This window comes from Euphorbia lathyris, chromosome 10 (assembly GCF_963576675.1).
Source record: "Euphorbia lathyris chromosome 10, ddEupLath1.1, whole genome shotgun sequence".
In the NCBI taxonomy this organism is placed as follows: Eukaryota; Viridiplantae; Streptophyta; class Magnoliopsida; order Malpighiales; family Euphorbiaceae; genus Euphorbia; species Euphorbia lathyris.
Genome location: NC_088919.1, coordinates 47,160,402 through 47,188,296, shown reverse-complemented (window position 1 = coordinate 47,188,296; position 27,895 = coordinate 47,160,402). Strand labels below are relative to the sequence as shown.

The 27,895-nt window shown below is 35.8% G+C and overlaps 1 protein-coding gene across 2 annotated transcripts in view; it reads right to left on the bottom strand.

Annotated features, from left to right (window-relative positions):
* LOC136208678 (transcriptional activator DEMETER-like) overlaps positions 1–23,820 on the bottom strand; it is a 29,681-nt gene extending 5,861 nt beyond the window's left edge. The window contains exons 1-13 of one of the 2 annotated variants that reach the window (XM_065999784.1): positions 23,629–23,820; positions 23,311–23,402; positions 22,221–22,381; positions 5,135–5,230; positions 3,484–3,702; positions 3,332–3,402; positions 2,445–3,242; positions 2,264–2,354; positions 1,686–2,166; positions 1,534–1,613; positions 1,320–1,404; positions 783–874; positions 637–705 (exon numbers count right to left, since the gene is read on the bottom strand). In XM_065999784.1, the coding sequence (XP_065855856.1) occupies positions 637–705; positions 783–874; positions 1,320–1,404; positions 1,534–1,613; positions 1,686–2,166; positions 2,264–2,354; positions 2,445–3,242; positions 3,332–3,402; positions 3,484–3,702; positions 5,135–5,230; positions 22,221–22,339 (2,201 nt within the window). In that variant the 5' untranslated portion in view covers positions 22,340–22,381; positions 23,311–23,402; positions 23,629–23,820. Of the gene's footprint in view, positions 1–636; positions 706–782; positions 875–1,319; positions 1,405–1,533; positions 1,614–1,685; positions 2,167–2,263; positions 2,355–2,444; positions 3,243–3,331; positions 3,403–3,483; positions 3,703–5,134; positions 5,231–19,300; positions 19,718–22,220; positions 22,382–23,310; positions 23,403–23,628 lie in introns of those variants that run through there. The other variant, XM_065999785.1, reaches the window with a different exon arrangement.
* Between the last annotated feature and the right edge of the window lie 4,075 nt (positions 23,821–27,895).

The window sequence follows — 27,895 nt, the reverse complement described above, 5'->3', positions numbered from 1 at the left end:
AGAAAAGCACAAAAAATAAAACTATTACTCAATAACTAGTTTAACTTCTAAAGTTGTAAACCAACAAGATCCATTCTTGCATTCAATTTCGTTTAGTTTCTCATGCCCAAAAGCCTGCAAAGTTAAGTAAAAGCAGTATTAGACTAAGAAATTCAACATCAACAAAAGACACACGCTGAAGGCTCAACTAAAAATCGACCACTTTCTATGCAAGTATGCAACAATAAAAAACCAAAAAAGGCTCACTTATTTGTTGACAGAACAACGAAAATCCCAAAAAAATTGGGCAGCATGACACTTATATAATGGATTAGTGGAGAAGAAGACGAAAGGAAAAATAGAAGAGGAAAGCAGTAAGGTGAAAGCTCAACTGATAAAGAAATAAGAATACATAACATACCTTTCCGTGGTGGTTGGCCGGCAGTTGCGGATGAGAGCAGAGACCGGTGGAGTAGAATTGTATTGCAGAGTATGTGTAATGTAACTTTGTCTAACTTATTTGACCCAACTTATATTTACTATAATTTTTCTTCTTCTTTATTTAAGCTGATAAAACAGATGACAGCCTCTCTACCTTTCAACAAATCTAACTCAGGAATGTAATGTAATATAATTGAAGTGAAGAAGAAGCATTACAAAGTTAGATTATCCAATTCCCAAAATCGTGGCCAGAGATATTTTTGAACTTTATCCATGATTGGGTACCTAAGAGGAATAAATGATGTCAGAGATTACTTCAAACATTGTAAACATGAATATTATTCTTCAAGTATGGCACTTACTCCTCTAAGAGATGAAACTGAAGGTCTCCAGGAAGTGGTTTCAATGGTACCCATCCCAAACGCACTAATATTCTTGAAACATTCACATCAACCTAGTCCAACGAACAATTCAATAGTTAACTTCACAGGGAAACATAATTAGTTGACAAATTTACCCCAACATTTTTAGGAATGTGCATATATGACAAATGATAAAATTTTGTCTTTAAAAGTTTCCAACTTGAGCAATTTTGGGCTAGATAATGATAAATAGAATAATTATGAACCTAGGTAATTTGCCCCTAAAGACTGAGGCAGTGGTAGAGGGTTGCCGGCGCACCCCTGGCTGTCGGGTGGGCAGGGGAACCACCCCTTATAAGGGCGATAATGGTTCCACCCTTACCTACTTCTCCATGTTGGAAATGTTGAGGACAAGATTTCATCATTTCTTACATTAGGGGTACATATGCACTTCCCAGAAAACATTAGGGGTAAATTTGAAGTTTTATCCGTTTTTATTATCTCTAACAAAAAAATAATAAGTTATAGGATACATACAGGGAAGGCAACATGTCCAAGTTCCAAAAGCCGTGTACATTCTACACTTTTCAAACCCAGACCATATACATCCAACAAATATTCTCTAGCAAATGAAGAAAATTACAACTTATTAGAAAATATAGGATACTTAGCTAATTTGATCTTGTATATTTCAAGCAGTATTTAAATGAAATTTTAATCTCCTTAGGTATAAGACAAAGTTTGTACTTACTTCACAAGCATAGGTGGTGCATATCTTAACCATTCCAGGTCAATACTTCCATGTAATTCAAGTACTCGATTAAGGAAGCCCTACAAAACATCAGGTTGTTATTTGGATTTAAAAGATGATCCCCAATTAAGATAGTAAATTATAACAAGTACCTTGATTCGTTCTGCAAGAACAGTCTGTTGACCCCTTGCTTTAATTATTTCAGCAATGACACTCGAATCAGCCTGCCTAACTGCCTCCCAATCTACCGTATCTATATGATCACTAGATCTCGGTTTCGAATATTCTCTTCTTAATTTATCCCAATCTTTCTTCCTGTCTGCATTTTTTTTCTTCCCTGCTTTTGTCGTTTTTGCTTCTTTTGAATCCACAATTTTTTCTCTTCCAACTTCAGCTTGTGAGGAGCAGCTTGGTATGCTTTCATTTCTACAAGAAGTTCGAGGCAAGATGGGTTTTCCAATATCCTCAATATCAACCAAAGCCTCTTCATCATATGTAGTGACAAAATATTGGGGATCAAGTGAGTCTTTTACTGTCCCATTAGTACTTCTAGTCAACACTTGGCTACAATGAAACTCTTCTTCATTAATTCTATCATTTGGATACTTGGCGGCAAGCGCCATATAAGCAGAACTGTCAACAAATAAATAAAACACTATCATTACGCTTTGCTCTTCCACTGGTATAATTATGTATCGAAACAGAAAAGAAACGATTAGGAATTTGTTACCTTGAAAGAAAATCGGAAACATTCTGTGTTAGAAAAACTCCTACAACCGAATCTGTCACCGAAGCTTTCCACTGTTTGAACTTTCTATTCCCTGTGACAGTGTATTTTTAATTAACAATGAAGTATGCACAATAATATTGTACCATACATCAAAAAATAACAGCAGCGATATAGAATTTACCTAAAGCCATATGCATTTTTCTAGTAAACAAGTCTAAGCGTCCTCTAAAAATTTCTCTTTCTTTTCCCCATCGCCTTTCTGTTTCTGCATTGACATCTTCCTCTTCTTCACTTAAGCCATTCAGTTTTCTTGTTATATGAATCCACTGTCTCATTGTCACAAGGTCCATGTCAAGCACTGGTCTAATTTTTTTGGCAGAAACAGTACTGCGATGAAGAACTATAGCACCCTTCTTCGAGGAGAGAAAACCTTGATGGGGAACTAAAGCACTAAGACGAGCCACTTTTACTCTTGGCATAGACTTTTCTGACCTTTTCTTTTTTACATGACTTTTTAACAAGAAAAAAATTAAAATGATGGACATTTTTGATCTCATCTTCCTCTTCATCCTTGTCCTCTTCTTGCACCATTTTGGGAAAATACGTCCCTCTAGGTTCAAATCTGACATTGCTATCAAGTTGCCATGAGTAGAATGGATTGAAGGAAGTTCTTGAATAGACGACATGTTTTCACCTGTTTTCAACCTCTTCGCCTTGCCCTTAGGCTGAGTGACACGCGCCATTTTCTCCGGTCGTCTAGGTACAACATCAACTGCTACCTTTGGCCTATGTCTCTTCTTCTTGATCTTTAATTTCTTGGTTGGTGTCGGGTTTGTATCTATGCGGCTGCTGCTTGGTCTTTTGTTGTACTTTATCAACGGAGTTGTTGGCTCTAGCTGAAGCTTTAAATGAACCTCTAACTGAACCGGATGAAACTTCTTATTTTCCACTTTCAAAATACAATCTTTTTCCCGATCAGCTGCATCCAAATCATTACAAAAACATGGCTTTAATTACTAAACTAAATGCTGATTTCATAGAAGTGTTGTCATAAAAGAATACACTTACACTCAGTAGCATGAGATTCTAGACTGTTTGAGTATGATGAATCATAGCTAGTTTCAGTATCAGCATCTTCCCTGTCACGGATGCATATGTTTAAATATAGTGACACTTCAGAACTCAAACAAGAAAAGTTTGAACCATGAGATTTCTCTTACTTTTCGCTGGCAGCTTCTTGTTTACAGATTTTGGACAGAAAACTGGGTCTCGGTGCTGAGTTGCCTCTCCTTTTATAATACAAAGTATGTGGTTTGGCCAGGACAGGCTTTGCTGGTGTCTCCGGAACCCAACTTTTTTGAGCATCAAGTTCATTTTCCTTCTTCATTGGCTTAATTCTTCTCTGATAGAACTTAATATATGTCTTGGCTACTACTTCCCTGAAAACCAAGAAACAGTATAAAAAATGAGCTACTATCAGTATAATTTCTTTAAAAATAATAAAAATAATAACTAGAGCTACAATTGTAATTTGGTTTAACTCAGTTAACAATATAAAAATTTCAAAATAAATAAATAATTTAGTAGCTTAATGTGTACAAATAAATAAAAGATCAAGGACTAAATGAAAAAAAAAATGAAAGATCAAGGCTAAAATAGCGTTCTAAAAAATTGAATAGCAATTGCACAGTAGTAGTTCTTCAAAAAAGAAATAGCACAGTAATTAAATGCTTGTACTACTATTTTAATATATATATAAAAAAGGGCGGCCCGGTCGCACTACGCGTCCCCGTTGAACGAGGGTCCAGGGAGGAAGGATGTACTGGGGCAAGCCTTCCCCTGCCAATTTATTTGGCAAAAGGCCGCTCCTAAGACTCGAACCCATGACCTCTTGGTCACATGACAACAACGTTTACCGTTGCGCCAAGGCTCGCCCTCATATATATATATATATATAAGCAAAAATTATATTTTTTAGGGTAAATAATTTATCCCCCCTAACTTTTGCCAATATAGCCTTTGGTCCTTTTGTCAGTTTTTTTAGACTTGTAACCGTTTTATTTTAGCATAAACAAACATATATAAAGTAACAGAGTAACATGGTCAACTTGTATTGTTTGTCCTAAAACCTAAGATATATTCGGTTAAAAATCTAAAAAAAACATATAAAAGGACCACATGGTTAATATTGGCAAAAGATAGGGACCTTAAAATGTGTTTTTCAAAACAGAGGGACTAAATAATATGTTAGGTAAAAACTAGAGGACTGATAAATTATTCACACTATTTTTTATATGACATTCAAAATATATTAGATAAATATAATCTAGAAAATACATATATTCCAAATATGGTCATTTAACATATAAATTTTTATTTTCGTGCAAAATATATTAGATAAATATAATCTAGAAAATACATATATTCCAAATATGATCATTTAAGATATAAATTTTTATTTTTCTATATATAAAAAACATGCATTAAATCATATTAAAAATAAAATGAGTTTGACTTCACCAAAATCGGCCCTACAGTATGTTATTTGAAACTATGAAACGGCGTCGTTATGAGATGTTATCCAATCCATGTTTTGAGTTTGAAATTAAAAAAAGTTAATAACAGAAACCCAAGTAAGAACAACTATGGCTAAAGAAGAAGAAGAAAAACAAAGATGCCTCAGTTGCAGAGCACAGAACTTTTTCTTTCAATAAAACAGAAAACTAAATCAAATTGATGTGTGAAATTCTATTGCATGGCGGAAAATTCTGCTTGATCTCGAAGATTTGGGTGTTTGGATAGGAAATTAGATGAAATTTTACCATCTTTTTCCGGTTAAGAGGAGGAAGTTAAGCAATTGAGAAAACATACCGAATTTCCGGTGCTGTTGACGACATTGTGGACGGTGAAGTAGTTGCCGGAGTTAGTAACTGAACTTCTGACTCCATTGTTATTCTCTCGCTTAAACTGAGTAGAGAGAGAGAGAGAGAGAGAGAGAGAGTAACTTACCAAATGGAAAGAAATGTAAGTTGCAAATATTCAAACTTCCACTTACTACGACGATAACTGAATTTAACATATTTGATTGGCTAAATATTTTATTATTTTTAGTTTCTACAAATTACACTAGTTAGTTTTACTGATGAATACTGGATTAGTTCCTTTTGTTTTAAACTTTTTTTGCTAATAGAATTTGAGTCATTTTTTTTTTTATTGTGTATACATACATGTTAACATGTGAGTAGTTCAGAACAAATTTAATCATATTATAAAAGTAAAATGGGATCGTTTTGAAAAAACTTAACAAAATTTATCTTTTATCAAGTTGAATTTTGTAACTAAATACAGACTTAACCAGCTAATTAACCACTCCAATCTTCACAACTCAGAAGGTATGTGCACTTATGCCTATCATGGAACTCTAGACGGTTTATTCGAACCAGTTATTGCTGAGGCGATTGCTCTCAAGGAAGTTCTGTCCTGGATCAAAGCAAGGGGCCTCGGCCGAATCATCATTCGAACGGACTGTTTATCCATAGTTCAAGCATTAGCATCTCTAACATCTCACAATTCATATCTTTCTGACATTCTTTCATTTTGTTCTGTTTTACTTCAAGAGTTAGAATTAGTTTCAATCTCTTTTGTTAAATGTTCAACCAACACAGCAGCTTATTGCCCAGCTCGAGCGGTTGTGTCTGCATCTGTTCGTGGAGAGTGGGCATGTCCACCTCATTTTCTTAGCGATATTCTTTTAGCTGATTTAGCCCTTTAATTAAATTGATTCTTTATTTCAAAAAAAAAAAAAAACCACTCCAATCTTAGGGCCTGTTTGGTTCAGCTTTTAGCTAATAGCTGTTGTTGTTAGCTGTTTGCGGTTACAGTAAACTGTTTGCTGTTATTGTTAGCTGTTTGTTATTAGCTATTTAATTATTAGTGTTTGGTAAAATTATATTAAAATGTTCATGTTAGTATTTTTTTTTTTTTGAAGAAATAATGATGTTAGTATTTAAAATGTCTAATATGGACATGTTTTTAAAAATATTTTGTGAAAATAAGAAGGATAATTTTGTCAACAATAATTAACTACAAACAACTGTTCATAGCTTTTCGTGAAAAGCTCCTAAACGCTGCAGTTTCCGGGAAAATGCTAAATGTTGCGGTTATATAAACCTAACCAAAAGCTATATTTCCTGCGGTTTGAAGTGAAACGCTAAACGCTCCTCCCAAAAGCTAAAACAAAAACCTACTTAATTTATCAAAAAGAAAGGGCCGAAACCAGTTTTTGACGGCCAAGAGGCCGAAATTATTCATAGGACCCGTTTATTTCAGCTGTTCCACTTTGCTGTTTACTGTTAGTTGTTAGTTATTTGTTGACAGGTAATAAATATTAGTTTTTTTTCCTGTAAAAAGTAAACTGTTTCAGAATTTTTTAAACATTTAGTATTGAAAGGTAAAAAGCAATTCCAAAAAATGGAAACAAACGGACACAATTATTGGTTCGTTGGGTTGCCGATTAACACCCGGATGCTTTCTTTTCTTTTATTTTGTTTGCTAAATAGAAACCGGGTCATTTTTTTTTGTGTGTATACATACAAGTTAACATCTTAGTAGTTCAGAACAAATTTTTTCATATTATAAAAGTAAAATGGGATGTTTTGAACAAATTTAAAGAAATTTATCCCCTATCATATCTTAATTAGGTTGAATCTTGTAACTAAATACAGACTTAACGAACTAATTAACCACTCCAATCTTAATTTATAAAAAAGGAGCCGAAACCATCTTGGTAGGGTGTTTTCGATGTCCAAGAAGCAGAAATTATTCATTGGACCCGTTTATTTCAGCTGTTCCGACGTGCCGTTAGTTGTTGCTGTTTGTTGTTTGCTGATAGACAATAAATATTGGTTTTTTTCTGCTTTTTAAAATCAGTTCCCTGGACTATAAGGCAACAATGGTTGCATTGTTTACAATTATGCTCTCAGATGGACCTTATCGTAACTCACATCTACCGCGAAGGCAACAAATCAGCGGACGCGTTGGCACTTTTTGGGGCCACGGCTTCAAATTTAATTTGGTGGCACTCTGCTCCTGCCTTCTGTCAGGCTTTTGTTTTTGATGATTTATGTAACATTTCTCATTTACGCACTCTTTGACTCTTCTCTTGTATCATTCTTTCATTTTTTAATAATACTTGGGTTTGTTTAGGCTTGTCCTAGGGGGTGCCAATATAGTTGGGATGTCCGAATGCAAGTTTGGAGAAATGTAGACCTGAGTATTGTTATTGATGTATAATTCAGTATACATACAGAGTACAATCCTTGTTGTAGTGAATAACTAATACTAGCTAACTGTATGGTTAAGATAAACTCTATCAGTAAAACAATATAATCTCTAAAACTCTAATACTCCCCGTAGTTGATACGTTCGTTGAGACTATTTCTGAAGTCTTCGAAGAGTGGGGAAGGTAGACCTTTAGTGAAGATGTCAGGAATTTGATATCTAGATGGGACATGTAGAACTCGAACCTTCCATTTGGCTACTCTTTCACGGACAAAATGAATGTCCATTTCTACATGTTTGGTGCGGTGGTGCTGAACTGGATTGCCGACTAAGTAGACGGCGCTGGCATTATCACAGTAAACAATAGTAGATTTCTGAACCGGGCAGCCAAGTTCGAGTAGAAGATTTCGAATCCAGCACGTTTCTGACACAACGTTCGCCACCCCGCGATACTCGGCTTCAGCGCTGGAACGGGATAAAGTGGGCTGCCTTTTTGCGGACCAAGAGATGAGGTTATCACCAAGAAAAACACAGTACCCTGAAGTGGAACAGCGTGTATCGGGGCAGCCTGCCCAATCCGCATCGGTGTAGGAGATTAATTGAGTGGGAGATGATGCAATTAAGCTGAGGCCGAGATCAAGTGTGCCGTGAACATACCGAAGAATTCGCTTGAGAGCAGCCATGTGTGTGGTTTTTGGATCATGCATAAACAGACAAACTTGCTGGACGGCATAGGAGATATCAGGTCGGGTGACTGTCAGATACTGAAGAGCACCAGCCAATTGTTTGTATTCTATGGGATTATGATAAGCTGAACCTGAGGATATACTGAGCTTCTGTTTTGTGTCGACAGGGATAGCAGCTGCATTGCAGGATCCAAGACCTGCTTTCTCAATAATTTCAGATACATATTTCCGCTGTGACAGGAAGAGGGAACCATGTGATTGAGTGACAGAAATCCCCAAGAAGTAATGCAAAGGACCCAAGTCTTTCATTGCAAATTCAGAGCTAAGTTTGGAGATGATGGACTGCTGAAGGCTGTCAGACGAAGTGACTAAACAATATAATCTCTAATAACTCTAATACTTTTGTATCATTCTTTCATTTTTTAATAATACTTGGGTTTGTTTAGGCTTGTCCTAGGGGTGTCAACATAGTTGAAATGTCCGAATACAAGTCTGAACTTGTTCTAGCCTTTCATAAAAAAAAAAAGGTAAAAAGCAGTTCCGAAAAATAGAAACAAACGGACACATAATACAGGTGGTTCCGACAGTCGGAGAGATTTGGCCCTCGAAACCCCTCCCTACTATAAAATTATCAAATTTTGACAAAACTAACCACTTTAACCCTTCATTTATAAATTTTATATAAACTATCTACCATTAATTAATTTATATAGCGTACATTTAAAAAATTGCATAGAGTCGATAGGTTAGAGAAAACAGAGGAATAGAAGAATGGAGAAAAGGGAAGTGTCAAGTTCTGTAATATACTAGTGGAGGGACAGGCAGATGGGTAGAGCGACACCTGTTAGAAAGTTTTTTCTTTCCTTATGATCCTAATATTTTTTTATGGCATATATTTTATTGATTTTAAAGAAATGAAAACTAATTGTTTTATATAAGGGTTAATTATAAAACTGGACCTATTTAAAAGTCTATTTATATATTAGGACTAGTTGCGTCACTTCCTACGAAGCACGAACTCTTTCCCGGGATCGCCATATCAGTGTCGGACTCACCGGACTTGGGGACTTGCCAAGGACTCGGGGACTCGGTGGGGACATGAGACTCGGCAGTGACACGGTAGGGACTCGGCTAATGGTGAAAATATATAAAAATTTAGGGTTTTTTTAAATCTTTTAAAACATATGGTTCAATTACAAAATTTGACAAAAGAACCTAAACTACATCTACTTCTCATCTGTGTAATGCGATTATAAACGCTTAGGGCTTCTTTCTCTTCCTTCTTCGATTTGTTTTGCGATCGATTCTTAGCGATTCTCCTGTGATTTCATTTCCTGCTATTTTCCAGCGATTTCATCTTCTTTCTTATCGTTGTCTTACCTGATTTCATCCGCACCAAAATCGTTGTGATTTCATCCTAGTTTTTTATATATTTTATATCTAATATATATATATATATATAATTAATTATATAAAATTTGCCGTGTCCCGTCGCACCCGTATCTCATATTTAAAAAAAATACAGTTTGCATCCGTATCCGCACCCGAATCATTTTTACCAATCTAGACACTATCACTTGATTTGGTCCAAATACCCTTACTTTCTCTCATCCCATCGCCGCCTTTCCAAGTACAAGCACATCCACACTCAAATAGCAGCGAAAGAGGGACTTCTTTCATTGATATGCGAAGATCAACGGGCAGGGAATGAGCTCGAGAGAAAGAGAAGCGAAGGAGAAGAATTTCTTTGTTCCCATGCCTTTGCTTTCCTACCTTTGTCTGGTAGGCTGCATCCAGGCACCGTTCCATGACTCAAAAAATGACTTCCTACTTATGGACCAACAAAGGTGCAGATGACAAGTGCTACAACCGCGTCGGAAAAAGCTGCTGAAGATGTGGTTTGGATCTACTTAAAAAGGGTTAATTATAAATCTGGGTCTATATGTCGAAATCTCTTCTCATTTCTTTTTTCTTCTTTTCTGCTGCCTTCTGATCATACTGTATATATAAATTATAATTCGCATTGTTGCTTTGCATATATAATGCGACATCATATATAAACTATTCTTTGTCGGGTTGTGTCGCGTTTAACTCTCCTATCCGTACCAATTGGAGAATGAACCGCCTCCTAATCGTTTCGGAATTTCTGTTGAAGATGCGAGAAAAGTTTTGAGGCTAACGTCATCGTAAAAGTTGAGTTGGATTATCAAGATGAACGAATGAAGAAGATGAGGACATTTTTATCTAAGTGTAGTGAAAGTATTTAAGATGTTGAACAACTAGACTTAATATGTAAGACTTAATATGTAAATGGACTTCCAAAACAGATTTATAATTTTCCCTTTTACATAGTGTAATGTCAACACATCAACGAAGTAAAATATAATTTATACTGCGTAACTATAATATAATCATAATAAATCAATTACCACCTTAGATTATCAAAATCATAATTGGTTCCTCAATTCTAAACAAAAATTATTAATTGAGTCCTCATTGAAAACTTGATACGAAACATTTTCTCAAGAGTTCAAGTCGCGGTAAAAAGAATCGATGAATCGGACGAGACACGAGACTAGACCAGATGCGTGGGGCAAATGACCAAAATGGGCCAGATTTGCCCCACACAGCGTGTGACAGGTCTCACACACCGTGTGGGGTTTCTCCAGCCCAAAGCTTCTAAAAAGGAAGCTGGGCGAGTGGCTCCAGCTTTGGCGACGACGCGTTTCTTTTCTGCGTCGGAAAATTCACTTTCAGCGTCGACGAATCAGCTTTTCAGCTCAAGAAGACACACAAAGCTAAGAGACAAGGGGACCAAGGCAGCCACAATTCCTTACATCTCTTATTTACATTTATGCCATTTTAACCTTATTATTTGTCCTTTTAATTTTAAGTTCCTAAATGCCATTTTGGCATTTCCTTCCTACTGTACCGTTATCACTCTTCGTTATTTTGTAACCCTAGTTAGGCTTTTGAGTACATTTCATTTTGATGAGCTATATAAGCTCCTATATTTGTAAGGATATGCAACTTTAATCAATATAATTTTCTATCTTCTTCTTTGTCAAGTTTGTTAAGGTTTTCAACCTTACAACAATGGAGGGATCTTTGATTTCCTATGGATTTAGGCCGTAAACTCAGGATAAACTCCTTCTAGTTTAGTTAGAGAAGAACTTCTTCGTTAGTTTACGATCAAAACTAACTCGTCCCGAAACCGATCTGTATCATTTGGTATCAGAGCCGATCGTTTTCCTAACGGAGATTTCTTTCGACAATGGGAGAGATGTTGGTGGTTCAACCATGTTGAGATGTAGCATGTCTTATGAGTGTGACAACTTGGCAAGTGAAACAACCGGTTCGAATTATGAGGAGGAATGAGAGGAAACGAGAGATCGTGGGAAAAGATAGACCGTGGACAAAGAGGGAAATGAATTTGAATGTTATCATGAAGAAGAGGAGTTAGTAGAGGAGATTGATGAAGAGGATAACCAATCCGAGAATGAGCTACAAAGAAATGTTGAACATGACTACTATGAAAGTGAATTCGAGGATGGGGTTGAAGAGAGAGAGAAAGCATGCTTCCGAAGATGAAATATGTGGGGATGGTGAATCTTATTATCATGAGAATGAGAATGCATATTATGAAGATGATAGGGTTTACCATGATGAGAACAATCGTCAGAAGAGTGGAACCAATATGGGGCCGCTTATGAAGAAGACAAAGATGGAGTCTATTATGATGAGAGTGAGCATCGGTACGTTGAGTGGAATCGACACGGGGCTCCTTACGAAGATGATGAAGATGGATTCCATTGTGATGATGAATTGGAGGATGTTGATCGGACTCAAAACGAAGATACTTATGATGATGAAGAAGGCTGGTTCCAAGATGAAGATGAGTCGGGAAGTGATGAGTGGAGCCAAAATGAAGATACCTATGAAGGTGATGATGATGACGATGAACATAATGTGTATTCGGTGACGAGAGTGCTAATGTCTAGTGAAGAGGAACATAGCTCACGACATCAATTATTTAGAACTCGATGCTTAGTTCTTGGGAAGAAATGTGAGGTGGTAATTTATGGAGGAAGCCCAATGAATATCATTAGTCGGTCTGTCTTGAGTAAGTTTGGTTTGGTTCCTGAGCCACATCCTAGATCTTACAGCTTTGGTTGGGTCAACGAGGTGGAAAAGCTTCAAGTTACTCACCGGTGTAAGGTTCCTTTCACCATTGGGGACTTATCGGGATGAAGCTATATGTGATGTTGTGGAGATAAATGCTTGTCACATGCTATTATGTAGGCCATGGCAATTTGATTGTGATGCCTCACATGCGGGAAGAAGCAATACCTACACCATACGCAAAGACGGAATCCGGAACATCCTTATGCCTATGAAGAGTTCACCTAGTGAGAAAAGGAAGACCGCCTTGAGAGCTTGTCCAACTCGGGAGTTGAATGTGAATGAGTGCATCGGTAGAGCGGGTGAGACAACGGTCATATTGACTTGGGTTCCATAGATAAGATAACTAGCCTCTCTCCTAATGAAGTCAACTCCAAAGAGGGGAATGAGGTTGAGAAGGGGAAGAGCAAGGTTGAAAGAGAGGAAGTTGAGCCGATGTTCGAAGGTGACAAATGCGTGTCTTTCAACGAGCAGCCTAAAGGGCTTCCACCTTTGAGAAAGTTACCATGTGACATAGCATGGGATCCGAGAGATAGTGCACCTAGCCCTACACATGGTGAGTTGAGCTCTAAAGAGGAGGATGAAGGTTACTCTATAATGCCTTTTGATAGAACCGAGACGCCTAGCACATACAATACGCAAAGGAATCAAGTCACTCACTTGGTAAAATCTGAACTTATTCTTTTGTGCTTTGTTGAAATATATGTGTTGGTATCTTTGTTGTGTATGTTGAGAGAGAACCTATTCTATGAGGAGTCCATGAGGGGTGATCTTGTAGTGAAGAATGTGAACTTCAAGGAGTACTTATTGAAAAGGAATTTGCTTTCCGGGGGATATAGAGAAGATGGAAGAAATCCAAGACTTGAGGAATAGTGGCCAAGTTAGTAAAAGGATGCGTCTTGAAGTGTGAGCTAATACTAGTGTTTTTTAGCTCACTATGAAGTGAGTTGACAAATGTCGCCGGGATATTCCATTTGATGTCGGTCATGGACAAGTAGAGGTTGAGCCTAGTAGCCGTGCTACTGGAGTGAGTGATAGAGAAGTCCGAGCATATTCAACTCAAGGTCATGTTAGGGTCTTAAAGAGTGCTCAAGAGATGGCTTCTAATTGGGTTGACATGTGTCACCGGGACATTCCATTTGAGGTCGGCTATGAGCGGAAGAAGGTTGTGGCGACTTCCCAAGTTAGTGATGTGGAGACCGAGGGGATCCGGGGGTGGTCCGACAAAATGTGGGGACTTGGAAGAGCATCCAAACAAGTGTTGGGAAGTGGATTGACAAGCTTTGCCAAGATATACCATTCGATGCCGGTAGAAATTTGGGAGACGAGCACCCGGAGGATGAGAACCGGGGTAAGACACCAGTTGAAATGTGGGGGAAGGTTCGTGTGAAGAAGGCGGATCTTGAGATATGTGGAATGAGCTTCTTGATCAGTTCGAACAATGCAACGGTTCGATTTGAGAGCTTGGAGTCCACTCAAAGCTTAAAAGTTTCGCCCGTACGTAACGAGCAACTTGAGATCAAGTTCTTTTTAAGAGCGAGTGAATGATGCAGAGCATTTCCTCAAGGTTTCGAGTCGCGGCAAATAAATCGGCGAATCGGGCGAGACATGAGGCGAGATCGGACGCGTGGGGGAATGTTGGGGTTTATGTCCTATAAAAAATTGTTTTAGGATATAAATATTAATAAATAAATTGTTTATTTAAATCGTTTGTTTAATAAGATATAGTATGATTCAAACTATATATGAAAGATATTAATCTTTTGTAAGTAAAAGTAATCCCAAATTTATTTAAAGTAGTTATAAAGTGTTCATACAAACATGAAATGAGATTGTACTTTATAATAAGTCAATAAACTTAAAATCAACCCAAGTCAAGTAATATGTTAAAGAGGTTGACATATTACTGTTGAGGCTTGCATGTAACAGTGTTTTCTGTCGAGACAGAGAGCTGATCTCACAAGTTTTAGATATGAAGATATCTAGACAGTTATATGGATCCGGTGAATGAGTTCATTAGGATTGGGACCTGACTTGAGATAATTGGTGTTAGTAGGTATAAGTAATCATCAGACTCAAACAATCGTTAATTAGTGATTCTGGATTATGGAGTGTGATACTTTGATTCTGTGCGAGCACGATCCACTACATGGGAGGACCTGGGGTGTGTGAGAGCAGGGTCGGATATCACATAAAATAATTGCAGGATAGTTAATGATAGATTGAGCATTCGTCACTCCTGATAAATAGGAGATATATCCAAAGAGCCGCTTGTGGTGAATTAACTGAAATCCTTGCAAGGTGATAGAGTTAAGAGTAAAAATGAAGATTTCACTTAACCTATCTATTCAGAGTTAATTCTACATGGACAAGTAAAACAGACGCCTCGCTATATGTAACTTGACATATTCTATTGTTACAAGTTTCGTCTAAGGATATAGCTGATGAATGATCGAATTATACTGGACCTAATACGGAAAGGTAACTGTCAGAATCAACCTGACTTCTTATCGCTCTGGGGAATGTGACAATTCTGGTAAAAACAGTCTGCGCACTCATTCCGTTATATGTTTAGTTAAATAGGTTTGGTGAAAGTAATTTAAATAAACATATATGGCTAACTGCGGTAAGAACCTAATGGGTCACACATAGAATTGGACGGAATGATAATTTTGAGAGGGAGGACATGTATGGGCCGAAATATATATATATATAGGGGATTATTAAGTTGAATTATTGATTTATGTAGATAATTATAATTAGATTATATTTATGGTTAAATCAATTAAAGGATAATATTCATTGGATAGTATAATTTGATTATATCTCTAAATTATTATCCTAACTTAAATAAAAGAATAATATTGTTTGGAAGTATAATTTTGATTATATTTCTAAATTAATATCGTAACTTAATTGAAGTGCTCTAATGGGATTGAAGTTGTATTTATTATACTTAATAGATGTAAGTTATTTTATAAATGTTGGGATTGAAAGTCTAATTAATTAAACTTTATGAGAATAGGAGTTAGAAGAATCCAACACTATAAATACACTCCTATGGTACATATTTCGATCATTCCATTCTTAGAGAAGAAAAGTTCTTAATGTCTCTCATTTGATAAATTACTTTTTCGTTCCATTCGTTTCTTTGTTCGTGTGGATACCGTTAGAGGCAATCTATTCTTGGTTGCTATTTGGTTTATTATCAATTTTCGTTTTTGGTTTCTTGATTGTGTTCGTGACTGTGTTCGTGATTGACGTGACATCCACGTGGGCACTTCATTACCAACAGTAGATAGTTCATCAAACTAAAGGTATTTTGTTTAATCCCTCTTTATATGAAATAAAGATTAACGGATCTTGAGAAAAGAGAAATAGATAAAATATATAAAATTTTATATTTTCGCTGTGCCTAGATTTGTCTATTTTCCTTCAATCCACGTTGGCACTTCATTACCAACAGTAGATAGTTCATCAAACTAAAGGTATTTTGTTTAATCCCTCTTTATATGAAATAAAGATTAACGGATCTTGGGGAAAAGAGAAATAGATAAAATATATAAAATTTTATATTTCCGCTGTGTCTAGATTTGTCTATTTTCCTTCAGGAAAATGACTGAAATGGGCCGGATTTGCCCCCACACGGCGTGTGACATGTCTATGTGGGGCTGCTCCTGTCCAAAGCTTCTAAAAAGAGAGCTGGGTGAGTGGCTCCATTTTTGGCGACAACGTGTTCATTTTCTGTGACTGCAAATTCACTTTCAGCACGAAATATTGATTTTTAGCGACGAAAAAAGCTGTCAAAATTTCTTACATCTCTTTTTTTTTTTTTTGATAAAACAATTCCTTACATCTCTTGTTTACATTTATGTCAGTTTAACCTTATTGTTTGTCCTTTTAATTTTAATTTCCTAAATGTCATTTTGGCATTTCCTTCCTACTCTACCCTCATCACTCTTCATTATTTTGTAACCCTAGTTAGGCTTTTTAGTCCTTTACATTTCATTTTGATGAGCTATATAAACTCCTATATTTGTAAGTATATGCAACTTTAATCAATATAATTTTCTATATTATTCTTTGTGAAGTTTGTTAAGGTTTTCAATAATTGGGGATCTTTGATTTCCTACGGAATTAGGTCGTAAACCCGAGATTAAGTCGTTCTAGTTTAGCGAGAGAAGAACTTCTTTGTTAGTTTACGATCAAAACTAACTCGTCCTGAAACCGATCTGTATCAAAATCATTCGATTGAACAGTTTCAAGCCCTCTCCAATACAGAGATTTACAGTCAGGGTCGGAGACAAGGGGGACCTAGAGGGACCAGGCCCTCACAGCCGCCGGAACCACCCCTACCATGAACGGTTTCCGGCCACCCCGGTGGTTGAAACTACCCTTACTATAGATGGTTTTGCCAGCCCTGTTCCTAACAAATTAAGGTTCAGAGTGGTGAATTAACTCATTGAGTTTGTATTTAGTTACAAATCTAACTTGATTAATGTATGATATGCGATAAATTTCTGTAAGTTTGTTCAAAACAATTCAATCTTACTTTGTAGTATAAATCTAACTTAATTTTGAGAAGTTTTACATTGATACGTAAAAATGGTTTTGGACCACTCAGATGATAACACGCATATATTTAGAAAAAATTTGAGCAAAAAAAAAAAAAAAAACGAATTATGTGCTCTAGTGTAAAATTGGCCCCAACAAAGGACCAATCCTGTTTTCGCCACAGTCCATGTCAAACAGTCACATTTTCTGATTTTAGGGTAAGATGATGACTCAATTGACGAGTTTCGCTTAGTTCAAGGATTCAATTAATGATTTTGATAGTTTAAAGTCCTAATCGACTTTGAAGTCTTAGTTTAGAGGATCAAATGAATAGTATGCCTATAATATACTAGTTACTACTAATATGCTACTCTTTCTTTGTTTCATATTTATATTACATTTTTTTATCTTTTTAACATGTCAAAATAAATTTTAATCGATCATCGATCAGTAACAGAATCAATCAATTTCGGTTCAATTGTATTTGGTTATTAAACTTGTTTGGTTATGGTTCGGTTTTAATTTTGAGGAAGAATTGAGTTCGTTTAATAACCAAACCGATGCTATAGAATGCGTCTAAGCTATTTTTGAACTTTACCAATTAACTTAAGTTATAAATAAAAGTCCAACTCATCTTAAAAAAATATTTTAAAAGGGAAAAGATTATCTCACGTTGTTTTTAGACAATAGAGACCGCGGCCTAGGAAACCAAATATAGTAATAAATAAATAATTTTCCATTAACATTTTAAATGTTGGTTTCTCAAAGAATATAAATTTTTCCATGGATTCGATATCAAAATGCTAACGTTTTTTATCCTCTGTGATCAAAATGAAACTTCCATAATAACTCTTCTGACATATTCATAACTTAGTAGTACAAAATTACCTCTTTCACTTTTTAATTTATTGTATATATTTTTATAATTTTTTGGATTTAATTTGTTTTAATGGATAAATAATTTATCAGTCCTCACCTTTTTACGTAACACATTGTTTAGTCCCTCTATTTTAAAAACACATTATAAGGTTCCTACGTTTTGTTAATATTAACCCTTTAATTTTTTTATCTATTTTTTTAAGATTTTTAACCGAATATATCTTAGCTTTGCAGAACAGCCATAATATAATACAAAATGGACATATTACTCTGTTATTTTCTGCCTGTTCGTTTATGCTAAATATAACGGTTAAAAATCTAAAAAATGACAGAAGGACCAAATGGTTAATATTGACAAAAGATAAGAACGTTATGTGTTTTTCGAAATAGAGGGACCAAACAGTGTGTAAGGTAAAAAGTGGTAATAAATTATTTACCCTATTTTAATTTACTTTCTACACTATCTCAAGAAACATTAAGAGAGTGTTTTAGCTTTTCGGAAGAACATTTAGTGTTTCACTCCAAATCGCAGGAAATGCATCATTTGGTTAGGTTTATATATCATCATTTAACATTTTTTTATGGAAACAACAGCTTTTTGAAGTTTTTCGTGAGCAGTTGTTTTTATTTATTCGATATTGACAAAATTATTATTTTTTATTTCCACAAACACATTCTCCTTGAATGTTTATTTCTTTTTTTATAATATTATTTCCAAAACAATAAAGTTTTATTTCATTCAATAAATAATTATTTTTAATTTTTATTTAATTATTTTTATTAATTTGTTTATTATAATTTTTATTTTTATAATTTATTTGTTGATTAATTTAAAATATGTCCATATTAGGCATTTGGATGAATAATTTATTAGTCCTTAATTTTTACCTAGCACACTATTTAATACCGTGTGTTATTAATATATGAGAACTAAACATTATATTAAGTGAAAATATAGGGACTAATAAATTATTTACCCTAAAAATTTTACATACTAACAGCAACAACAAATCACAATTTTACCAAACACTTCTGATCAACAGGCTAACAATAAACACCTAACTGCAACACCTATTAGGTAACGGCTGAACCAAACATGTCCTAAATGGATTAGTTATATTATCTATTTAAAATGATATGTTAAAGAACATTGAATTTTTAGTTTGTGTAATTCAAAAGGATAGAACAATTTTTAAATAGACAAATTAACATTATTATTATTATTTTACCCTTTTGTTTTAGTTTCCATATATTTCTAAAAGTTGTAAAGTATTTTTAGGGAAGACATTATATAAAATATATGTATGTTTAAAATTTTATTTATGTATAAAGGACCTCAAATTCATATATCATTTAGGGCCTCAAATGGTCGTGAGACGCTCTGGTCACATACATAACGAGTCGTATAGCTCCTTAATCAAGCTTATGTAATGGAGAAATGAAGTTCAATGCTTACCTGCTTTAGCTTTGGTTCGTTAATTGAGATAGCAGATTGTTGGAGCTCAATTTCCTGTTTCTTTTTGAAGAGTTCTTCTTCCAATGCCTTGCACTTGACCTTCATTTCCGCTGACAATGCCTCGCAGTTCTTCATTCGTTTCCCGTCATATGGTGAGTGTCATTTCCAATTCGGTTCTCTCCAAGAGTAACTTTTCTTCTAATTCAACTTTTTCGCCTTCCATCTTCTGCAATGTTTCTTCCAAATCAGTTGCTCGACGAATCAGAGATTCGAGCTCAGTTCTTAATGAGTTTTCAGCATCAACAGATTGCTTGGCAATGGCTTGTTATCCTGCATTGCGTGTTTCAGGCTTTTCAGGCTCAGGCATAGCTGCAAGCCATTCCATTTCGAGGAAATCATCCATGAGATCAATTTCAACTGATGGTGATAATGGAAGATTTCGCCTTTTCGTTCTTGAATTGATCAAGTTCAGCAATCAATGCAGACGCCCACGAGTCTGAGCAACTCGTTTTGCATTTGTATGGCTCTAACATTTTTCGAGTATCCAACTCTGCTGCATTAAGCCTCTCCTCACTGTCTGGTTGACTATCTGTGAGAGATTCAACGTAAATCCAAGAAGCAGTAGAATTCTTATGATCATTAAGTGATGTTGGTTTGTAAGCCGCAGCTTTTAGCCTTTGACACTCCGCCTCAAGCTTTGACACTTTTTTTATGCTCTCCAGGTGTGGCTTGCTTGCTGTTTCGGCTGCCTGAGTACTCAAGTCACTTTCAATTGTTCTGAGTTCTAGCTCCTCAGCTAGAGCAAAGAGGTCAATCTTCAGGGACGCAATATCTCTCTCCAAATGCTCGAGCTTCTCGTAGAAATCCGGATCCATTTGAGAAGGAGATGATGTTAGCTGTTTCTTCTTCGACTTTCAACTCAACAAGCTGATTCTCGAGTTCAGATTTGGCAGATTCCCATTCTCATGTTTTCCTTGCTAAAGCTTTTTGCACCTTCTCTTCTCTTGCTTGTCTTAGCTGCCTTACACATTCCTTCAGCGCCCCATCGAGATGCGTAGTTCTGCTGGACCGCAGCTTCGAGTTGCTGCTTCAGAGCTGATACTTCATTTTCAGCCTTTTCCCATCCTGAAATTTGAACTTATGAGCTTAAAGCATGAAAAACTAACAGACGTGTTAGGAATTGCATCAGTTTTTTTATTATAACAAGCTCAATATGTGGAACAGTAAATTAGAAATGCAATCACAAGAACAAGATATTTAGGTGGTTTGTGGAAGAGCACGTAATTCATTAGTAATTGGCAAGTTGGTACAATAGTATGAAAATTTCATCGTTTTCCCAAGTCTCTAACTCTCAAATCTCATGAGACCCGATTACACCTAATTGCCCATACATATGCATTTCGCAAGAGCACAAACTTCAATATGCATATGTGTGAGCTTTTAGATATAACCAAGTCTCTTGAGATTTGAGAGCTAAGAGACTTGGTAAATGATGAAATTTCCTCGTTACTGTATTAACTTGCCGATTACTAATGAAATTATGTGCTCCTTCTCGCACGCAGATGTAGGCAAAAATAGCTGAACCACGTAAACTTCTGCTTCCTGTGATTGCATGTCTAATTTCTTGTTACGCATATCAAATAATCAACAACCAATCCATACATTAATTGTAATCGCTTATTGTGATAGTATTACAAAGAAAATAGCCCGAATGTTAGTATAAACTGCACACCTGCAACAACTTCTTCAGCAACTTTGGAATGCTGCTTTACCAAGTCGTCTTTAGCGCTAACATTCACAAGAGCGGCCGATAACTTTACTGTTAAATTCTTAATCCTATCATTGACATATTCGTCCCTTTCTGCAGTCTTTGATGTGACTTCAGGTGAAGGAGAATCTTCAGTAAGGGATGCCTTGGAAGTGTCCTGTTTTAATGGTGAGAAAAAATGAGCGAAAACCACAGAATCAGCGCAAAAATTGGGAATTCACAAATAAAACGGAAGGCATTTACGTTCATATGTATAAATAATCCATTGAAAAAGGAGTATTTTCTGTGATAAGTCATATTTTCATCTTATTTTTAGTTAATTCTCATGTATAAAATTGTGTTTTTATGCTAATTTGGTGCAAGTTGAGCTTATAAGTGGAAATTCATGTTCTTAGGTAACATCAATTTAGAATCTCATTGAATTGAAACGAAGAAAGAATCAAAATGTAAAAAAATGGAGTTGGCTCGACGAGTTAAATGGAAACTTGCCAAGCTGCAAGGGTTGAAGTCATCCAAAAATGCATTCAAATATCAGAAGCGAGACAGGTTCAACAGTCTTTTGTATTCAGGGCATAACTTCCTCATACAAGTTCGGAATGTAATGATTCAAGGTTCTATGGAAAGCTAAGACAGGTTTAATCTTTGTGTTTTACATTTTACGAAGTTCAGACTTCAACATTTTCAAAATCAGGCCTCAAGTTGATGTCTCTACAGTGGTTCGGGTTTGTAGTGCATTTTTTTTTTTAAATTTGAATCTAACTAATTGGGAACCTTTGTTACACTTCAAAAGAGGACTAAACAGGTGTTTTTATCTCAATTCAAGAAGGATTAGAGGTCCAAAAAGCTCCAAAACCAGAAAGAGATCAATTCTGATTCAAGTTCAATATTGTTTTGACTTTTACTCGAATTCGGAAGCAACTTCGAAGCCCCGGTCTTCCCCTATAAATAGAGGACGAATTCCATAATTCAAGATGTGCTTTTTATTGACATAAAGAAGAAACAAAGCAAACTGGAAGCTGCCTAACTCATCATTAGTTTCCAAAGTCTTAGTGAATGATAAGAGCTTAATTGAGAGACATTGAAGAACTTGCGCCGGGAAGTAACCATAAAGCTGAAAAGCCATTAAGAAACTTGTAATTTAGCTCCGGTTACCTGTTCATCGGAGAATCGCTCAGAGAGTGAAGATACTGACCCTGAACTCTCAGTTTCACCGGGGCTCCTCTCCGAAGACTTCCTCTTCCATACTTCCATAACAATTTCCGCTTTTCCATCACAGAAATCAGTCCACTTCTATGTCATCAAATAATGTTTATCTGCAAATGATTCCCAATGTACTAATAAAGTTATTGTTAGGAATGAATCTGTTATTGATCATAATAAGCTTGATATGCCGAACATGAAATTAGATATGAAATGACAATAACAAGAGATTTGCTTCGGCTAATTCTGATTAAAGTAAGGAAATATGATTCTTTACCCAAGTTCTAACTCTAAAATCCTGCGAGACTTGATTACACCAAAAGCTCACACATATGCATATTTCAAGAACACAACCTCCAAAACTAAAACGACCCTTAAAACATGAACTAAAAATATAATCTTTTACCTAGTAGAACTCACTTTAAGTAAGTTTTCCATCCCTATTACACTTAAAATAACCAAACTAACTAGAATTCTAGACATACCTTATCCTAACAGTTACCACAAACTCCAGAAGATCACCCAAATCATAAAATCAGATGTTCAGAAGAAATTTCAATTGCATATTGTGAATGCAGCAAACGGACACCTTAAAACCCAAAATACTCTATCCTCTCCTCTCTCAACAAACTCAGACATTAACAGAAAAATATAATAAAAAAGATGACTTTGCCTTCCCCATTTTATCAGCTTTGCTTCAAATCCACCCAATCCAACAAACAACAACAAAAGCTGTAATCTTTTGATGATGGACCCAAACAACACGAAGAAAAAAGTGAACTCAAAGCAAAATTAACGGTCTTTTGACCTTTACCCTCTATTTGATCCAAAAAATGGAAGCCATCCAACTTATGAAAACCATCAAATCCCCAAATAAAGAGTAGAAAAGCATAAATCAGTATCAATGTGATGGTTGCATAGAACAAACCCAGAAAACCCAGAAGAATCCCAATCACAAATATGAGGGATTAATCTAGAATTTGAGTAAAAAATGGGGAAAACTAATTCAAATTACATGAAACAAAAGACATAAAACAATTACCTTTGACTGAGGGCAAAAAGGGGCCTCGACATCAGATAGGAACCAGTTAAGTTATAAATTTGAAACAATGAACACAAACCCCCTAAAAAAATCTGTGGAATGTCAGTGGATAAATAAATAATACAAACAATAACTACTATAACAGAGCAGATAATGTGGGTTCTATTCCTTGTTTTCTAGCTTCTCACCTCTCCTTTTTTTCTTATATTATTATAAAAAAAACGCAAAGGAGCATGTGAGAACTGAAAGAACGAAAGATAGCTCAAGAATAAAAAATAAAGATTTAATCTTTTTGGTACCAAAAAACAAAAAATTCACCTTCTTTTTTTGCTCAAACTTGCTATTTAGGTTTTATGATTGAATTTCGAAATTGGGTTGGTCCAATTCCCGCTCATTGATGAAGAATTTCAGTAGGAAAATAGGAGAATAAACAGAGAACAGTAATGGAGGTCAATTAATTAGAGAAAAAGGAGGAAAAGTTTGAATTTTTTTTTTTTATTACAGACTTCTTTGTCTGTGTCTGCCAAATTGGCATGGAAGAGTGGAGGAATCCTATAAAACCGCATTACTTGTTATTACTGTCTCTCTTTCTCCAAGGATATGTTGATGAACTTAGATCGGACGACTGATATTACACGATAAACTTGGTAAGCTTGCCTGCAATTTACTTCTTGTCATATTGCCTATTCCAAAGCCACGACTTGGTTTGCGATTGTTAGTAGCCCCTGTAATTTTAAAAAAATTACAGACTAATTCAAAGAGTGTAGGACTAAAAAGATAAAAAGCTATAGGTTTAAAATTAAACTCGTAAAAAATAGTGGCTTAATTAGAATAAATGATGCGGTATTGAGAATAAAAGTTTGAATACTTAAAATTGAGAGTTTACAAATTTAAGAAGTGAAATGGTAGAACTTGGAATCAAATTAGTAAATTAAGAAACTCTTGAAAGAAATTAAGGATTCTCCGGAACTCGAATTAATAACATGAGCATCCTCATACTCCCCATCATCTCAAGCGGCTCAGAAAAGACATCATCATCTTCTTCATAGTCTTCTTCGTACCTTTCTACCACATTGGCGTTTCTTCTCTTAGGGCACTCATTCAAATGGTGTCCCATCTTGTTACATTGAAAACATTTGAAACGGGCCGACTTTGCATACAGATTGTTTCCCTAAGAGGTGGTGGTGCTCCCATATAAGGCCGTATATCCCCACTCGGTGCCTTATCTACAATAGGAGAGTCTTCACTCCACTTGTACTAGCCACATTATTCCCCTTGTCACTTCCCTTGGAAGCTTCTCTTATGAACCATCACTACCGGACTTCCAATAACTATCCTGGGCCCTTACACTCAACTATGATTCGACTTTAAGAGCGAGATTTCAAGCATCTTGCACCCAAATAACCATTTGTGTGCCAATTCGGCCTTGAATGTTATACCTCAAGCCCTCGAGATAGTGGGAAGTCTTTTGACTTTCGATTTCCAATAAGTTTGACCTTGCTGAAAGTCTTAAGAACTCTGAGGTATATTCGTGGACACTCTTTGTGCCTTGAGAGCACCCACGATAAGAACTACAGATGTATTGCTCATAGTCGAGAGTAGAAACCGCTCCCTCAACATCGCTTTCATTTGAAGCTAGACCTTATCAGATCCATTCCCTTCCCATCTTCTTCTTCTCTATTCTCTTACTTGATCCCACCAAACCGATGCTCTACCCTTCAACCTATACGCTACCAATTGGACCTTTTGCTCATTCGGAATACCCGCATACTCAAAGAATGTCTCTACTTTCGACAACCAATCAAGGAATCCTTCAATATCCAACTCACCCCCAAATGAATGCAAGCCTATTTTCAATTTGAAAGCATCATCCTAACCATAATTCCCAATATATCTGCCCCTAGCATGCATATTATCAAGATACAGGTTTCCCTTAACAAATTCCACATGTCTATTGCCAACAACACCAACATTATCAAGATTTTCCACATTCTTACCAAATCTAGCATGCTCAACATCATCAAAAGCCATCGCTATCACTATCCTCGTTATGAATTATAACATGATTAGGCCTTCTTACCTCGGGAGCCTAGGGCACGCTTGTTGTGGTTGAAGTTGAGCTATGTCGTGGTGGGGATCATGGTGGTGTGGGTTGCCTTTGTGGTTGGGGTATAAGATTCTCCTCATGTCTCCGGTGAGGGCCTCCGACTGGTAGTCTAGGTTGAACCATCACCAAAAATAAGTCTCGGTTAGGAAAACGATTTGGCTTTGATACCACTGATACAGATAAATAACAAACGAGTTAGTTTTGATCTTAAACTAACAAAGAAGTTATTCTCTAGCTTAACTAGAATGAGTGAATCCCATATAAAAAGGTATAAACCTTGTTCTTCAAAGAGAAGTTTTTTTATTATGATTGAGAAACATTACTAGAAAAATCAAAATCTCTGACGGATTTTTTGGCAAGAATTTCCGTCAGAAAATTGTGACTGAATTCCGTCACAAATAGAACCATCAATGCTTGAGACGGTATCCTAGACGGAGTGAAAGATTCCGTCAAACTAAAATGGCGGGAGTTTTCCCGCCATCCAGCAAGACGGAATGATAGACAGAAATAATTCCGTCAACTACTTTGTGATGTTAATCGTGATGTTTTTGTGTATTTCTGTCACAATGTTTTTAACAAGGTAATAAATTAAAAATAATTATTTAAATATTATTTACAAAAATAATTAAATAAACAAAAAAAAAATATATAATTATTAGGGTTTTCACTTCATTTAGAGCTGCTCCCTTGAACATGCAGCTTCTTCTCTCTCTTTTCCCTTTTGCTTTGATTCTCTCTCTAGAGTTTCTTTACGATGTAGTGTCGTTCTTCATCACCTACTGCAAGGCGCCTCAACCTTTTGATTCTTCACCTAAACCCTTCCTCCTCCTATCGATTGGCCCTTCCTCCTCCTATCGATTGGAGTTCAGATATTTCCAGAAATAGAAGTTGTGGGAAGGATAGACTGAAGACTTCCTGCACTGAAAGGTTAGTGTTCAACTCTAATTTTTTTTGCAATTTTTTAATCTGCGGGTTTTGTTTACTTTGACGATTGCAAGGCGCCTCAACCTTTATATGTTTCTTATAGACCTATAATTTAGGGATATTTAGTTTGAAATTATGATGCATCTCTATTGTATCCTTCCTAGAGGGATCGTGATATCGATCTATTTACCATTTAGGAGTGACAAATGATTTAGCCATTCCTTTTTTTAAGGATCATCTCAAGCTTCATTTTACCCAATCCACTAGAGAAAGGGAAAATCTAGAGCAACAGAGTCAGTATCTGTATAATAACTGTCATCTCTGTTAATGTATGAGTACATGTGAATACTGAGTATAAGCAGTTATAGCTGCAGAAAATTGTACTGCATTTATCCTAGGAGGATCCCATTCTGAGTTCTCATCAAATTTCGTATTCCCAAGGTAACTAACAAGATAAGTTTCATCATTCAAGTGGCCCACACTGATAAAGTTGCTTTTCAATATTGTATACCACCTAAGAGATGTATATCCTGTGTCATATATTCTAACAATTTTTTTGTTGACTTTGGATATTATAAATGCTAATATCCTCATGTTTGATTTCCTTTTTAGGACGTAATTCTGGGCATAAAGTAAAAGCCAACTTATTCAAACTCTTGGGGAGTGTTTTCAAAGAGTCTCTAAGCCGGTAAAGTAATTCCTCCTCCTTGCTACTGTTATAGACTCTGATCTCATCGAGTTGATGGTTCCTGATCAATACACTAACTTTGATTTTACATTTTATGTAATATATATCTGAATTTTTTTATGCTTCATTTTGTCATTTACACCTATGAACTGAAGTTGGATTGAATCATAACTGCTAATTGTTCACTGCTCAATATTACAACCTAATTATCTAGCTTCTTGTTTCTGTTTTATTAGTGGCCATCTCTTTCATTAATTTGAGATGTTATTTAGTCTTTGTGTGGCCATTCTCTCATGATAATAAACTACTTTATTGCCCATTCTCCCGTGATACTAGACTACTAAGGCATTGACTCCTTCTTTCTCTGGTACTAAAATTTAAGTTTTGGATGGCACACGTGTACCTTACTATCTGAGTCAATAAAGATGATCATTTTATAATAACAAAGAAGTGGATCATCACCTGGTCCAATAGACTCTATATTTCCAGCCATACCGAGTTCTTCCAATAGCGCATATCATGCTTTATCGTCGAAGATGGCTTCATCATTTCTTCTAGTCGAAATATAAACTTCATTGACGAATCTAGAAAATGCTTTCCCAGGAAACCTTTTTACAAACTCACGATCGAAGATGTCCATTAAGATTATATAGAATAAGATAAGACTATATTGAAACCCTCGTGATTTCACCCACATGTGGCATATCACCAAAGCTTATATCAGACCTATTCTTTCCATTCTCATTAATGATATGGAGAGCAAGTAAAGATGAAATCAGTTTATAAATTGAACCATCTCTAAGCTTAACCTTATCTAAAATAAGATTGATTTGAGCCTGTAAGTCAATCTTGTACAGTCTATCCAC